Genomic DNA, 14,686 nt, shown 5'->3' on the forward strand with positions numbered 1-14,686 from the left:
CAAAACCATACTTTTTCAATTTCATCAGAGACTGAAGAAGGGGTACTTTCTTAACCATTTAGTGGGTCACAATAAAGTAACAGGAGAGATGGATTTTATTCTGAGCTTTATCACAGTCATTGTAGGAAACTGGGAAGTGAGTCATAAATCTTGTTTTCCCAAGCAGTAAATTAAAAAAAGTCATCAATGTTGTGTTCTTTTATTTATTTGAATTAATTTTAATTTCTCACTTGATTTTTTTTTTTATTTTACGTAACTATTGAGTACTCTAATGTGTGACTGTTAGGTCTGTGCCTGGATTTAAAATATAACATTTGAAATTCTTCCCCTCAGCAATTTCAAACAGTTGTCAAGTGAAACTGAATATATGACAATTAATGGGACAACAATGAAAAATCTTGAAATTTTACAGAATCAGGTAAGAACAATGTCGTGTTATTTTTAAAAAATGCTGAGATTTTCGCAGCTGTTTGACATTCTGTTCCCAAGGATGTTTGTTAAGTTAGTTTGTAAATCTCACTGTGAAGGTTTAAATTATTTTAAATGGGATCAAACTGAAGGAGGATTCCATTTTCAGAAGCATAAATGAATGTTAATGTGTGCTGGCTTTTAGTATGAATTAGGAAACTTATTGCACTTTGACTAGCAAAGAGCTTTCCTAAAGTTTGAGTTCTTGAGCCAGCTGCAGTCAAGAGATGCGACTGCAGTAGGGTTTGTTTTGCCTTTTGTGCTACTCACAGACCTTTATGCTCAGACATAATTTAACTTATTCGAGCCATCTTCTGGAAGGACTTTCCGGCTAAAGGAAAGACATGCTTGAGTATCTTATGATACATACCTACTTTATGTAGAGCAGTATCAGTGAACAAGTTCAGTAAACAAATGTGTACTTGCCATATCTTAAAGTCTAAGCAGAATGTTTAAGTAGTGTGGTGAATTTCTGTGACGTCTTTCACCAGAATCCTTCAGTCATAGAGTGGTTTGAACAAGTGTTCAAAGCCAGGTTGGTCAGGGCTTGGAGCAGCCTGGTCTAGTGGAAGGTGTCCCTGCCCTTGGCAGAGGTTTGGAACAAGATGAGCTTTAAGGTCACTTCCTGTCTGAACCAGTCTGTGATTCTACATCATTGATTTTTCAGTTAAAAATAATAATGCCATTTTTTATTTTTAGACTGATAGGAAAACAAAAGGAAGCCTACTCTGGGTCTTGGATCATACTAAAACTTCCTTTGGACGTCGAAGATTGAAGAAATGGGTAACCCAACCCCTCATGAAATGCAGGTGAGGTAGTTCTTTATCTTGGCCTAAATCTGCATTTTATAATTATGATGCTGAGTATGGCCAATGTATTTATTTTTCACGAAGGCCTGAGATCGATAGTTTACTCAGGAAATAATAGAAGATGTGGACATTATAGAATCATAGAATAGTTAGGGTTGGAAAGGACCTTAAGATCATCTAGATCCAACCCCCCTGCCGTGGGCAGGGACACCTTATGCTAAATCATATCACCCAAGGCCTCATCCAGCCTGGTCTTGAACACTGATATATAGGCTAGAAAGAATTAAACATCTCTGGGCACAGAACATCTAAGTAGCTCAGAGTAGTATATTTGGAGCAAGACAGAAATTCCTATGCAGAAATCACACTGGATAAAAATTCTAATTCAGTATCATTTTTAAGACAGTGGGTGAGTACTACCTTCTATTGGAGGATGTCTTATTCCCAAACTTGCCAATTAATGTTTTATGTCTTTCTTGCATCATAAGCATTTACATCCTTAATGTATTTTACTTATTCTAAAGTAACTATGAATGTTATCTGTGTATACAGTGTATTGCATATGAAAGTATTTCTTTTCATTAGTTCTTAAATGTGATGATGGGGTGGTCATTTTTGTATTTTGAGGTATGCTTTATTTATGAATGCTTTATTTTGTAATACAGTTGTGCTTTTTTTACTTGTTTGTCTTGAAACGGACTCCATCTTCCCTGATTTTCCTTAGCAGATTTTATTGAAGTGTTGTGCTTGAATATGTAATAAATAACAGTATTGAGTCCATGGACTGTTTGTTGCCTGCATTTTAAGATTTTGTATCTGTTCCTTTGTGCATTCCCTCAACATTGTCAGTGTGCAATCTATTCAGTTGTCATTTTTTTCACTTCAGTTACAGCATACAGAAAATTCCTCTCTTTTGTTTACCTTAAATAGTTTGTCCATCTGTTTTACTTTTGTAAATGTATTAAACAGTTTTACATTTTTATTAATTTTTAACAGTTTTGAATAGTGAGATATACCAATATTTTAGCTGTTGGTAATTTACAAATGTTTCTAGAGAAGCATTTTTATTTTCCTTGACCAGAGGTAATACAATTTAGGTTACAGCACCATACTTCTGAATAATTGTTGCTTAATTTTCTTATTAGCCTTTTTGTAAGGATCTTTTCCCAGTAGTGTTAGAAAAACACGTAACTATTTTTTCCCTCCTGTTTTGTCAATTTAGAACATTAGAGACCTTTTTCATTTGTAGGAGCCTACTGGTTAGACTGTTTAAAGTTGCAGTTTCTGACAGGGATTTAAGAAATCTATTTCAGTATGCCTTTTAAAAAAAAAAAAATCTTTCTGATAATAGCTTTTATATATCATACCCACTTCAAAAAGGCTTTTGATGTAACCATCCTAAATAGTATTAGGCTTTATGGAAGTTAATTATGTACCTGGTGTTCACTTTAAAAGCATATTTATAGATTTTCTGGGCCACTTTACAAGAATAAATTGAAATAAATTGGTTTATTTCTTTTTCTGCCCTTGAGGGTGCCTTGTGGCCTTTGGGGAATTGTTTGTGAAGTTATCAGCTGGGAGAGCAGGCTCTGGTCTGGCATGGTGGCAGCACAGAGGATGGGGACCTAAAAAATTGTGCCTTAATCTGTTTTTCTCCCAAATGATCAGATATCTGATGCAACAGCTGAAATACCATTCAACAATCAAATAGACAAACTTCCTATCTAGACGCTGAGGATAGAAAACTGCTTGCATGGGGACTTCAACCTTTCCTTCTTAACCAGTAAATTTAGTTTAAATTCTCCAATGCCTCCAGCTTTACAAGGTTGCAGGTTTGGTTTCTTGTCTTTCTCCTCTGCTCTTTGCTACTTCTAGAGACTGATAAATGTTCCCTTTTTCAGCCTTCTTAGTATGAAAGAAGGTTTGATGGTTGGAGATGACAGGAGTCCTCAGATAAACCTAGAATGCTATTTTGTTTCTATGTATTTCTCCATTTCTGAATCCTGATCTGTAATTTCACATACTTGGTGCATCAGACATTCAGCAGTATTGTTCCAATAATGCACACAAGTGCACTTAGAGAACATTCTGTAATTGTAATTCACCTGTGCCTCCTGGATTGACATTTTTAGAGGAAGTAAGATTTCTGTACTGCATCTTTTGCAGTCAGTGGGTAGGTGCAGTTTTCTTGCTGTATCAAAAATGAGAGGGTGTGATTATTGCTTTGTGCCTGATAGTTGAAAATCACTTGGGATGATAAGTGAATTTCCAGTGGAAAAAACATACAGTAGGTTGAATAAAGGTAGAATGTGTACAGGGAGCTCATTTGGACAAACTTGGAGATAACCATTAGATCATCAGTGATGTAATACATTCAGAGAATTTTAAGCATTAGACATTTGCAATTTTGAGGTAAAAAAAAAAGGCTTAACCAAGAAAGGTGCAATGTCCTTGCTTGTTCTGTACAAAGATAATGAGATAAGAATGTATGAGTCATCAAGAACTGAGCATTTTAGGAAGAATCAGGAAACGTATTGGTTTTTGTAGGAGTTAATATCTTCATGGATCACAGAAGTGTTATCTTGCCTTGCCTATCTGCCTTTGAAATGTAAGTTCTGTGCGGTGCCTTTCTTGCCTAACTTACATGAGGGAAGCAGAAAGAAAAGGAAAGCAGGGGGAGGAAGAGCAGGGAGTGAGCGAGTGGCTGTGTGGTTCTGAGTTGCTGGCTGGGCTTAAACCGCGACACAATGCTGCTTGCCCAGTCTGGAGTCTAAACAGAGTAGGCAGTTCTAGAATGAATATTGCATCTGTTGCCTCATTCAGTGTTAGTGCCTGTGCCTTGCTCAGCTGTTGATTCTTGCACAGTTTTGCAAGAAAATTGTTTCCTTATTACCAAGCAAACACATTGCTCGACCTTGTCAAGGTGGCTAAATTAAACAAAATGGTCAAAACTGGAAAAGAGAGACAAATAGCACAATTATTATTTGGCAGCTGAAGTTGCAAAGCCTCTGTCCATCATATTTGAAAAGTCGTAGCAGTCAAGTGAAGATAACAACAACAGGAAAAAGGGAAATACAATTCCCATTTTTCAAGGAGGGAAAAGGCAAACACCCAGGAAACTACAGACCAGTCAGTCTCGCCTCTGTGCCTGGCAGGATCTTGGAGCAGATTCTCCTGGAAACCATGCGAAGGCACATGAATAACAGGTGTTTAGTGGCAGCAAGAATGGCTTCACTAAGGGCAAATCATGCCTGACCAGTTTGGTTGCCTTCTATGATAGGGCCACCATGGAACTGATGGACAGGAGCAGAGCAGCTGACATTGTCTGCATGGGCATGTGCAAAATGTTTGACACTGTCCTGCACAACATCCTTGTCTCTAAACTGGAGAGACATACATTTGATGGGTGGACCACTTGATTGATAAAGAACTGGCTGGATGACCTTGTGGTCAAAGGCTCAAAGTCCAACTGGAAGTGGGTAACGAGTGGTGTCCCTCAGGGTTCGGTGTTGAGGCTGATCCTGTTCCACATAATTGTCAGCGACATGAACAGTTGGATTGTTGCACTTTCAGCAAGTTTACTGATGACACCAATCTGTGTGGTCCAGTTGACATGCTGGAGGGGATCCAGAGGGACCTTGACACACTTGAGATGTGGCCACTGCCAACCTCATGGAGTTCAACAAAGCAAGTGCAGGGTCCTACACCTGGTTTGAGACAATCTCAGGCACAGCTACAGGCTGGGCGGAGAAGAGATTCAGAGCAGCCCTGCGGAGAAGGACTTGGGGACCTTGATTGATGAGAAACTGAACATGAGCCAGCTTCAGTGTGTGCTTGCAGCCCCAGAAAGCCAACCATATCCTGGGCTGCATCAAAAGGAGCGTGACCGGCAGGTCAAAGGAGGTGATCCTGCCCCTCTACTCTGCTCTTGTGAGACCTCACCTGGAGTATTGTGTGCAGTTCTGGTGTCCTCAACATAAAAAGGCCATGGAACTGTTGGAGCAAGTCCAGAGGAGGGCCACGAGGATGATCAGGGGAATGGAGCACCTCCTGTATGAAGACACCTCCCGTATGGGGCTGTTCAGCCTGGAGAAGAGAAGGCTGCGTGGAGACTTCATAGCAGCCTTCCAGTATCTGAAGGAGGCCTACAAGGATGCTAGATAGGGAGCCTTCATCAGGGACTGTAGTAGTAGGCAAGGGTTTTAAACTTAAACAGGGGAAGTTCAGGTTAGATATAAGGAAGAAGTTCTTTACTGTGAGGGTAGTGAGGCACTGGAACAGGTTGCCCAAAGAAGTGGTAAATGCTCCATCCCTGGTGGTGTTCAAGTCCAGGTTGGACACGGCTTGGAGCAACCTGGCCTAGTTGAAGGTGTCCCTGTCTGTGGTAGGGGATTGGAACCAGATGATCTAAGGTCCTTTCCAGCCCAGTCCATTCTATGATTATATGGAGGTTTATTACTTCCATATTAGATCATGCTGTAAAGGTAGTAAAGCGGTCTCCATGTACTTAAATGTATAACTTGGATAATTAATGATGTATGTATCATACTGAGCAATTTATAGCCACTGTAGGGGAATATGTGTAGAATTCCGTTCCTGTGAAGAGAACTCTGTGGCCTGTATGTATAGAAAGTATTGCGCAAGGGATTACCCCCCCCCCCCCCCCCCCCCCCCCCCAGTATATTTCTGGAGAGGTATAACATCTTTTAAATGCCAGTGGGTGGGCATCATGAAGTGTCATTTCTAGTACTGTAGCCAGGGAGAAGGTAGAGACCTTGTTATCTAAGTGGAAGATAACCTGGAAAATGCTGATGCTTGCCTTTGTTGCAGAAGCGCTTATTTTATCAGTTAGAAGAGTATCTAGTGCAAAATCTTAAAATCTTGGGGGTGGGAGAGTAGAAGACGGCTCCAGGAAGAACAGTCTTCAATACCTAAAGGAGGGCTACAGGAAAACTGAAGAGGGGCTTTTGACAAAGGCCTAGAGGGACACGACAAGGGGGAATGGTTTTAACCTGACAGAGATGAAATGGGATCTTAGAAAGTTCTTCCCTGTGAGGGTGGTGAGGCCCTGTCACAGGTTGCCCAGGGAAGCTGTGGCTGCCCCATCTCTGGCAGCATTCAAGGCCAGGTTGGACAGGGCTTGAACCAACTTGGCCTAGTGGAAGGTGTCCCTGCCTATGGCAGGGGACTGAAACTGGATGGTCTCTAAGTTCCCTCCAAACCAAACCACTCCTTAATTCTGTGAGTTCATGGTTCTATGACGTTGTTCATGTTCTTGTTTCCAAGGCATGCTGTTTGCCACAAGTGACTTCAGTGTTTCTTGCCTGCATTTATTTGTAGTCACTTTGTACTAATTTGATCTTTTTCTAGTTAAAGCTAATGTTCAAATCTCAATGAAGGAGAAAAATTGTATGTATTGAGAGAGGTGACAAAAAACATTTTAACCTTTGATTGGCAGGGTAGAAAAATGGAATTTTTAATTACTCCTCAAAAATAGGATTTCCATTTTTTTTCCCCTGTGATTCTAGTAGTCTTTTTGCCCCGTTTCTTCCAGTTCTGGGTGAGGTGGTGCTTTTATTAAGGCTGAACAAATGTCTTGTAGGATAGTATTAATAGTTACTGTTAGTCTGAATATGCTTTGCCTGGAAAGAGCATAGGATGACCGTAGCTTTAATTTAGCAAACTCAAAACTGCACAATCCAGAACTGCAGACAGTTCCTTATTTACCACCAAAGAAGGGAAAGAGTATAAATTGGTATTACTAATGCAGTAGACTTTCATTTGGAGGATATATACTGTAGAACTGGGAAGAAGGGCCCGTTACAGTGATGATGGAAACATATGTTTCCTAATACAAAAATAGCTTGTTCTAAATCATCTCACTCTGAATGTATTGAGTGCCCTTTCATTTATACATGTATACACAAACTACTGTCCTAAAGTATTTCAAGTTTGATTTTGTCCTTGTTCCCATAATCAAGATATCTGGGCAGTAAAACAAACTACCTAGGGCTCTTTAAAGAAACCCATTTGAAGCCACATTTGGTACCATCAGCATGCAGAGCAGGATTAGTATCTTCTATTGCAGCAGTGATTTAGGAATAAAATCCATCCATTCCTACAGCAGAATTCCATGGGCTAGTTTTCCTCCTAAGAATAAAGATTTTATAGCATCAGTGCCAATATAAAATGCACAAATGCAGGTTACAGCATAAGCCTGAGATCTCAAAATTGTTGTAGTAAAGAAAAGATTGCAGCATCATCACATGTACTTATTTACTGTTGTTGTTGGGTATGTGTTGGTACCACTGAATGCTCGTATCTCCGTATAAATGTAGTAATCAAGCATTCATTCATGTCGGCTAAAGTAGCTAACAGTTCCACAACTGCACAAATAGCCAGAATATATTGTGTGTGAACATAGACAAAAGTGATTGATTACCATTTGTGTATTTTATACATTCTTATAACAGATGTGAAGGCAAAGTTTATGGTATTTTTATATTGCTGTGCAGTATTTGAGATCCGTTCAGGAATATTGTCTTCTTGTGGCTGCATGTTTATTTAGGGGAATGTTGGATCTCTCTGAAGAGGTATGAATGGTGAGTTTTGACAGTAAATTCTTCTGTTTCTCCTGAATGTAAAAAACCTAGGGAAACAGATCTGGAAGGATGTTAATTTTTTTTTTTTTTTTTGATTTTTTTTTTTTTAGGTATCACTTAAATTGCACCATAGTAATTATGTTATAATTACCCTTGTTTGCACATTTTCTTTGTTGCTTATGCATAGAATTGCAGCAGTCACAGCACAATTTAGCAATTCTGGATTTATCCCATAAAGTTAGCCAGTCTAACTTGGCCACATAAGTGAAAAAAACACTGGGTATTTTTGTTTGCCTGTTCTTTAAAAAGACATATATAGTTTACTGATTACATAGTGCTAATTCTACCATGGCTTTGGGTTTTGATGGCATTAATTGCTGGTTATGAAAGAGTGGTCTAAAGCAGGATACACTGCACGGTCTTTAAATTAATTATCTCATTTAATGTCTTTGTTTGTAAACTGTGTTCTGAAGGAAGGTCAAGAAAAAGGCAAAATATAAGTGCAAAAAAATATAAATCAGCAGAAATCAGAATAGCCTTCAGTTTGTCCTGTGTTTGAAATCAGACAGTTACCAGAGGCGAGCATGAGAACAAGGTGGCTGGGTAATACTACCTCCCCGGGGCATTCTCCCAGCTTCCAACAATTTGCAGTTTAGAGACTTTGTCAGTCACAATAGTATCTTGAATCTTCCCAATGTTTCTTAAAAATGGTAGGTAGGCAGGAGGCTGCTAGGCTTTGGTCTAGATGCTATAGTTCAAGGAAAGCAACCTTTGTTATTTTGTATCCTTCAGTGTATTTTTTCAGCTGTTGAATTCTTGTGACTGGTAGCTTTACATACTTCTCTGTTATTAGATTAAGTGATTTCTGATAAATTCGTATTTACTCACCTTGTATAAAAATTGAACCTTATATTACTGAAAATTTTATGTGGTTTTTATGCAGCAGTTTACATTTAACAATTTCAGTCTGCTTTAGATTGTATGATACGTTACCACATCTAAAAATGTTAGGTTTGCTTCCCTGTATGAGGGATCAGCAGGTCTGCTAGCACCCTAGCAACAAGAAGTCCTGTTTAGATTGTTAAGATGTTCAGATGTTAATTCAGTTGCAGTGCAGCCTTCTGCTTTGTCAAAATAATTTTTAGTTCAGGATTCAAATATTTCTCTGTTTGCTAGTTTTCTCTGTTGTTCACATATCTGGCAGCAGAATAATACAGGGGAGTATCTCATGATTTAATTTCAAGTAGTTCATTTACATGACTAGAATAAAAAAAAATCTGCAGTTAGAATTTGTTATGTTTAAGTGCATTGCAAAATGATTTTAGTATTAATGATGCTATTCTTGGATGGAGAGTATGGCAGAAATATGCATATTGCTTTTAGTTAACTGACTTACATTACATTATTTCACAGAAGATTGTTTGGAAAATTGAATAAAGCTCAGGTTGCTGACATGGTTTATACAGATGGGAAAGAATAGGCTAATACTGCGCCTAAATAGAATATGAAGTAGTAGCCAGTTTATAAAATGTGAGACAGTTTCTTAGCGTAAGCTGTTGAGTTTCTTTATAATGCTGGTTTCAAATTTTTTAGTGGTGGAATTTTTTTCCAGATCATGCAGAGATTAGAAAACCCAAACTGTACATCAAATCTGCTGAATAACTGTGCAGTGCAGAACAAATTTGAAGTGGTTTAAAAGTGGTCTGAGTAATATATTGATGCTCAACAAAATTTTTATTAGCTTACATATAAATATTTAAAGTTCAAAAGCATAGTCTCAAATTAATCATCTGGCTGTTTTTATAATTTACATATCCTTCCTTCCTCATGCACATAGGATTTTGCATAATTCACTGTTTTTTCAGCTTTTGAAATAGGAATCCCTTTATGTTTTGCTTACAGGTGGAAAAAAATAGGTCATTTGAGGCTGGATGCTATTTTCCTGACTTTCTTATTTGTAGGATTAAAGAAGAAAAACTGTATGGATGCTTAGTTTTAGATTACTGGAACTACAGTAACATAGCCATATATGAGGATGATTAAAGTGCAGATTAAGCTTTGAAGGGGGGAGAATTTTTAATATCTGCATCTACTTTACATATTATTGGCTCTTTTCAATTGGCCACATAGTTACAATCATCCTGTTTAAGTGGCAGTGTTCTGGAACAGAATTTTGCTGCTTACACATGCTTTTTATAATAAAAATACAGATTATTTTCTTCTTTAAGGTATATGTGTTCATAATTCAGCAGTTCAGTACTCCTTCAGGCAGAGGAGTGTTCCAGGGTGTCAAGTACAGTGAATTTTAATAATCCTCCGTGAAAATATAATTGTGGGTGATGATACTGACCTTTCAGATTTTCAATGTCTCTGTTTGCTTATTTCAAAGCTATGTACTTGGGTTATTACTTTGTCACTGGTATTAATGCTTCTCAGCTTCCATTATCCAGCTGTAGTGCGCAGCGCCTTGCTGACTGATGTAAAAAGCTTAAACCTCTGTTGTCTTGAATATACTATGTGGATGCCAACAGCTTGGTCTTCAGTTGTGTAGTTGCATAACTTCTCATAACCCTACCAGTCTACACCAGATACATGATTGTGTCTCTTAAGGATCAGATTTAAAGCTTGGATGTGTTCCGTGTTGAAAACAAGAACCACTCTGTAGGTCTGAGTAGTTGTGCTGGTGGTAGCTGCTGTCTGTTGCTGTTGCTTGCAGGTTGCTTGGCTGTGCAGAACAGGATTAATGTTTAATTCGGTGCTTTTGGAGTTGCTGGAGGAGTGGAACAGTGGTAAGGGAGAAGAAGTTGTTTTTGTGACCTGCAGTAGGGCTGTGAAGCAGAGCCTACAAAGTCTGACATTTCTGTTTTCCTCAGGGCTGGGAAAAAAGCAGGCTTTTAGGATAGTGGAATATTTTGGGTGCTATGGTGTGATCATAGAGACTGCTGTCAAGTTCAGAGATAACAGAGTGAATTCCCAAGTTGCCTGGGATCAAGACAGCAGAGTCTGTTATCAGTTTGTATAACTGTGGAGGAATGCATCTACCTGTGCTTCAGGTAGATGGTGGCAGATGGGGCACTGGAAATCCTGGTCTTGTACAGCAGGGAATGAGTTATGTGTCATTTGTGGCAGATGAGGGGATGGTTTTACTGTTCTAGTAGAAGGCAGTGTGTCACTGAACAAAATCCTGGCACTTAAATGCCATTAGATTGATGTGTATGTGAGCTTACATCCCATCGTGGTGTTCTTCTTTTCACATGCAGCATAATAGAATTTCAAGGACTGTTAGATTTAGCTGTCTTCAGGGCCAGAGGCCTCTGACTGCCAATCTGTTGTAATGTCTGCAACCTGTCGAGCTGCCTTATTTCATGGATTTCCTCATGGATAGCATTTTTAGCAACTACAGTGGCAAGTGGCAGTGCAGTTTGGCAATAAAAGCCATGGGCAAGACAGGCAGTCTTCCCTGAAATCTTACATTTTGATTGCATCCTTACTTCTCATCCCTCTGTGCTGGCTGAGCTCTAAGCATCTTGCTGGTCTGGGAGAAAGACGTGGGCAGGGCTCTATTTGTCTTGCACATACTCAGCTGGTATATGAAGTGTTGGTATTGAAAGACTGCTTTCTTCTTTACCTGCAAGGGTGGACAGACTCAGACATAGCAGTGTGGGGGTTTTTGAACTTTCTTGTCTCAGGAGGAGAACGTTATGATAAGCGTTAGTTGTCATTCTGGGAGAAAACACAAGGATTTTAAATAAGCACTGGGAAGTCTTGAGGATTTGTGAGACTATATACCACATCTGGCATCAAAGAACCTTTACCTAGATCACAGTCAGTTATATCTCATTGTATTACACATGACAACATGTTCAAAATTAAATGAAACTTGCCCATAGCAGGGAAGTTTAGGATCATCTGCCTATGAAGTTGGATGATAACTTGTTTTGTGTTCAGAATGTCCTCTGAGCATATGGTATCAGCAAAAACTACACTGAAAGGAGACCAAAAACCTGCCCCATCCCTCGCAGTGTTCAAGGCCAGGTTGGATGGGGCTTGGAGAAACCTTATCTAGTGGAAAGTATCCCTGCCTGTGACAGGGGGTTGGAACTGGGTGAGCTTTAAGGTCCTTTCTAACCCAGACCAGTCTGTGATTCTGCATTTCAGATTCAGCCCTATTTGCCAGAAGCTTTCTGGATTACAGCAAAACCCTTCCAGTGCACTGGTACTCATAGAGTGTGCCCAGCAGCACATTGCTGGGGGGACTGTGGAGTAATATGTAATCTGGAACAATTTTTTTTTTTGCTGTGAAATCTGAGCAAATCTTAGCACAGCCTTCATCCAGTTGATTCTATTTTGTAGTGCACAGTTACTTCAGAGATAAAGCCTGAATGTGGAAAAGCTACGTTCAGAGGAATCATGCTGTTTAGCTTTGACACATCTCTTTCACTGCTGTCTTACAGTGAGCTAGAAGGAAATGGACAGTTTCCTTTGTGTTGCATGCACTGAATTTTGGTTCACTAACTCCCAAAGGTAAATTCCTTATTTGTATGTTTTGGCTACAGCCATGTACCCTTTATCTCAGTGTTCTACTAGAAGGCAGTATTGAGGTAGTTTGGTTGCATAAAAAGTAAAAACGGAGTTTCCCTTAGCTCTGCTTTTTACAGTCAGTTCATGGGTGTATTGGAAGCTGTAGCTGTGCCGTTAGCAGCAATGTAGATTGGGGTGAACCTTGGCCGTATGTTGCTCATTTTAAAGTTATTTTCTGACAGTGGCTGTAAAAACATAATTGTAAGGAAGGTGCAGATAACGGTAGAATTGTTTCTTCACATAAAAAATACTACCTTATTGATCGACTTAATCCCTGAAATATGGAGGTTAATGGTACAGGGAGAGGAACCCAACATTCATTCTGATTCATGCAATTACAAATTGCTGGTCTGGATCAAAAATAGCCAAAATGGTAACCAGCATCTGTACCATGTTGGAGTAGATTATGCTATGTAGAGTTCAAATGTAAATTCCCCCAGGTACTTGTCTGCAGGTTTAGGATTGACTGTTCAGGATTCAGTGTTTCTCATATAATGTACCGCCGGAAGAACATGTAGATATGTATTTGGCTGGTTTGAACGTAGAGAGGGGATAATGAGTTTATATCCAGCTTTTTGCTTGCATCTCCAGTGAAAGCCCAAGATTGTTTACATCTCTCAGTTCTTCTAAATTCTTCTACTTAGTTATTCATGAGAATGTGGCCTTAGTCAAAGTTAAAAAAAAAAAAAAAAAAATCCAAGCAAAGAGGAAAAAAGCCCCAAGAAACCAAGAAAAGCAAACAAGTCAAAGGAAGAAGCTCATGAGGTATATGCCTTTCCCTCAGAAAAACACAAGTTTTATTTATTGATCTTACAATTGTTCTTTTACAGTGAAATTAATGCCCGTCTTGATGCTGTGTCTGAAATTCTGCTGTCAGAATCCAGTGTGTTTGGTCAGATTCGAAATCTTCTTTGTAAACTGCCAGATATAGAAAGAGGCCTCTGCAGTGTTTTTCACAAAAAGGTATATCCATAATTAACCTAATATATTATTTCCCAAATGGTGTCGTTCTTTCTTAATGTATTATAGTTTTTGCATGTTTGTTTATATGTATTTTCTTCTCAGCAAGACTGAGGATGACCTAATAAAAGGATGTGAGTTCATAAAAATTACTTTTGCCATATGGGGGAGCCTTATTTTATTTGTTAATCAGTGATATGCTGATGGAAGAAATGCCTGAGTAGGGTTCAGGAATACATAAACTGTATTGCTAATGCTAAGAGGAAATACGTCTCTGGTATTTGTGATTTAGTGGCTGGGTTCAGTGAGATGGGATGATGCAATACATCCTTGTGCCATAAGTTATTTCCCTTTAAAACAAACCACTGCATTCTGTATGCTTATCTAAAATCACGCTCAGGGTCCTGAAGGTTCAATCCGCCATGTCTTCTCTGGTTCTGGTGCTTTCTTTATTCTTGAATAATGTATCCAAGCAGGTTGTTCCTTTATCTTCACTGCTTAAAGGTGGTCAATATTATCTGGTACAGTCCGCTCCACTTCTCCTGTAGAGGATCTCCTGAAAAATTCTTAACATAAACCCAGTCTCTGGATCTAAAAGGGTAATCCATGCCTCTCACTCTTGTCCTCAGTATTCTCTTATTTCTTCTAATTGTTTTCCCAGATTGACCAGAAATTTTAGGAGATAAACTTCTCCCACTTCCAGAAGACTTTCTCCTTTAAACTGGGACTGATATGGTCTTCCATATAAAATTTTTACATAGGATAGCCTCTGGTACTCTGGTTTTCTTTGGCCAATGGTTAGCAAAAGAAAGAGTCCTTTAAATCCAAGACGGCAAATCATTTTTGATTCGATTTAGTCAATACGGATTAGCTATTACTGGATATCCTCTACAAATCTGTTGATTCCTGAGATCTTGAACCAATCTGCAACTTTTCTTTACTGGCTAGATAGGAGTATTATATTCCAATTCACATTCAATTAAGAATTTATATTTTAAAATTTATTAATGATTTTTTAATTCCCTTTCCTGCAATTTTAGGGGCTATTGTATTATTCTAATTGGGCAGGCCCCCCTTTTTATTTCTACTTTAACAGGTAAAGCATTTTTCGCTTTACCTGGCACTTCAGATATCTGTATTCCCAGATATACCTGGATTAAGGATTTCTTCTATTTCAGGGAGGTCCTCCTGTTTGCTTTTTCTGTTGAATTAAAGATAAACTCAAAACTGCAGTTAATTAATTTTTAACTCTTTAATTCCATTTGC

General features: G+C 38.7%; 1 protein-coding gene across 1 annotated transcript in view; it reads left to right on the forward strand.

Moving 5' to 3' along the window:
- The window catches only part of LOC130593491 (DNA mismatch repair protein Msh3-like), a 63,922-nt gene extending 50,440 nt beyond the window's left edge, over positions 1-13,482 (forward strand). Inside the window, 3 exon segments of the mRNA XM_057398696.1 lie at positions 334-418; positions 1,168-1,277; positions 13,291-13,482. Coding sequence (XP_057254679.1) covers positions 334-418; positions 1,168-1,277; positions 13,291-13,435 — 340 coding nt within the window. The 3' untranslated portion in view covers positions 13,436-13,482.
- Positions 13,483-14,686: the final 1,204 nt, after the last annotated feature.

The sequence above is a fragment of the Pezoporus wallicus genome, unplaced genomic scaffold, assembly GCF_028554395.1.
Source record: "Pezoporus wallicus isolate ANWC-B61680 ecotype Strahan unplaced genomic scaffold, APGP_CSIRO_Pwel_v1 contig_1387, whole genome shotgun sequence".
Taxonomy (NCBI): Eukaryota; Metazoa; Chordata; class Aves; order Psittaciformes; family Psittacidae; genus Pezoporus; species Pezoporus wallicus.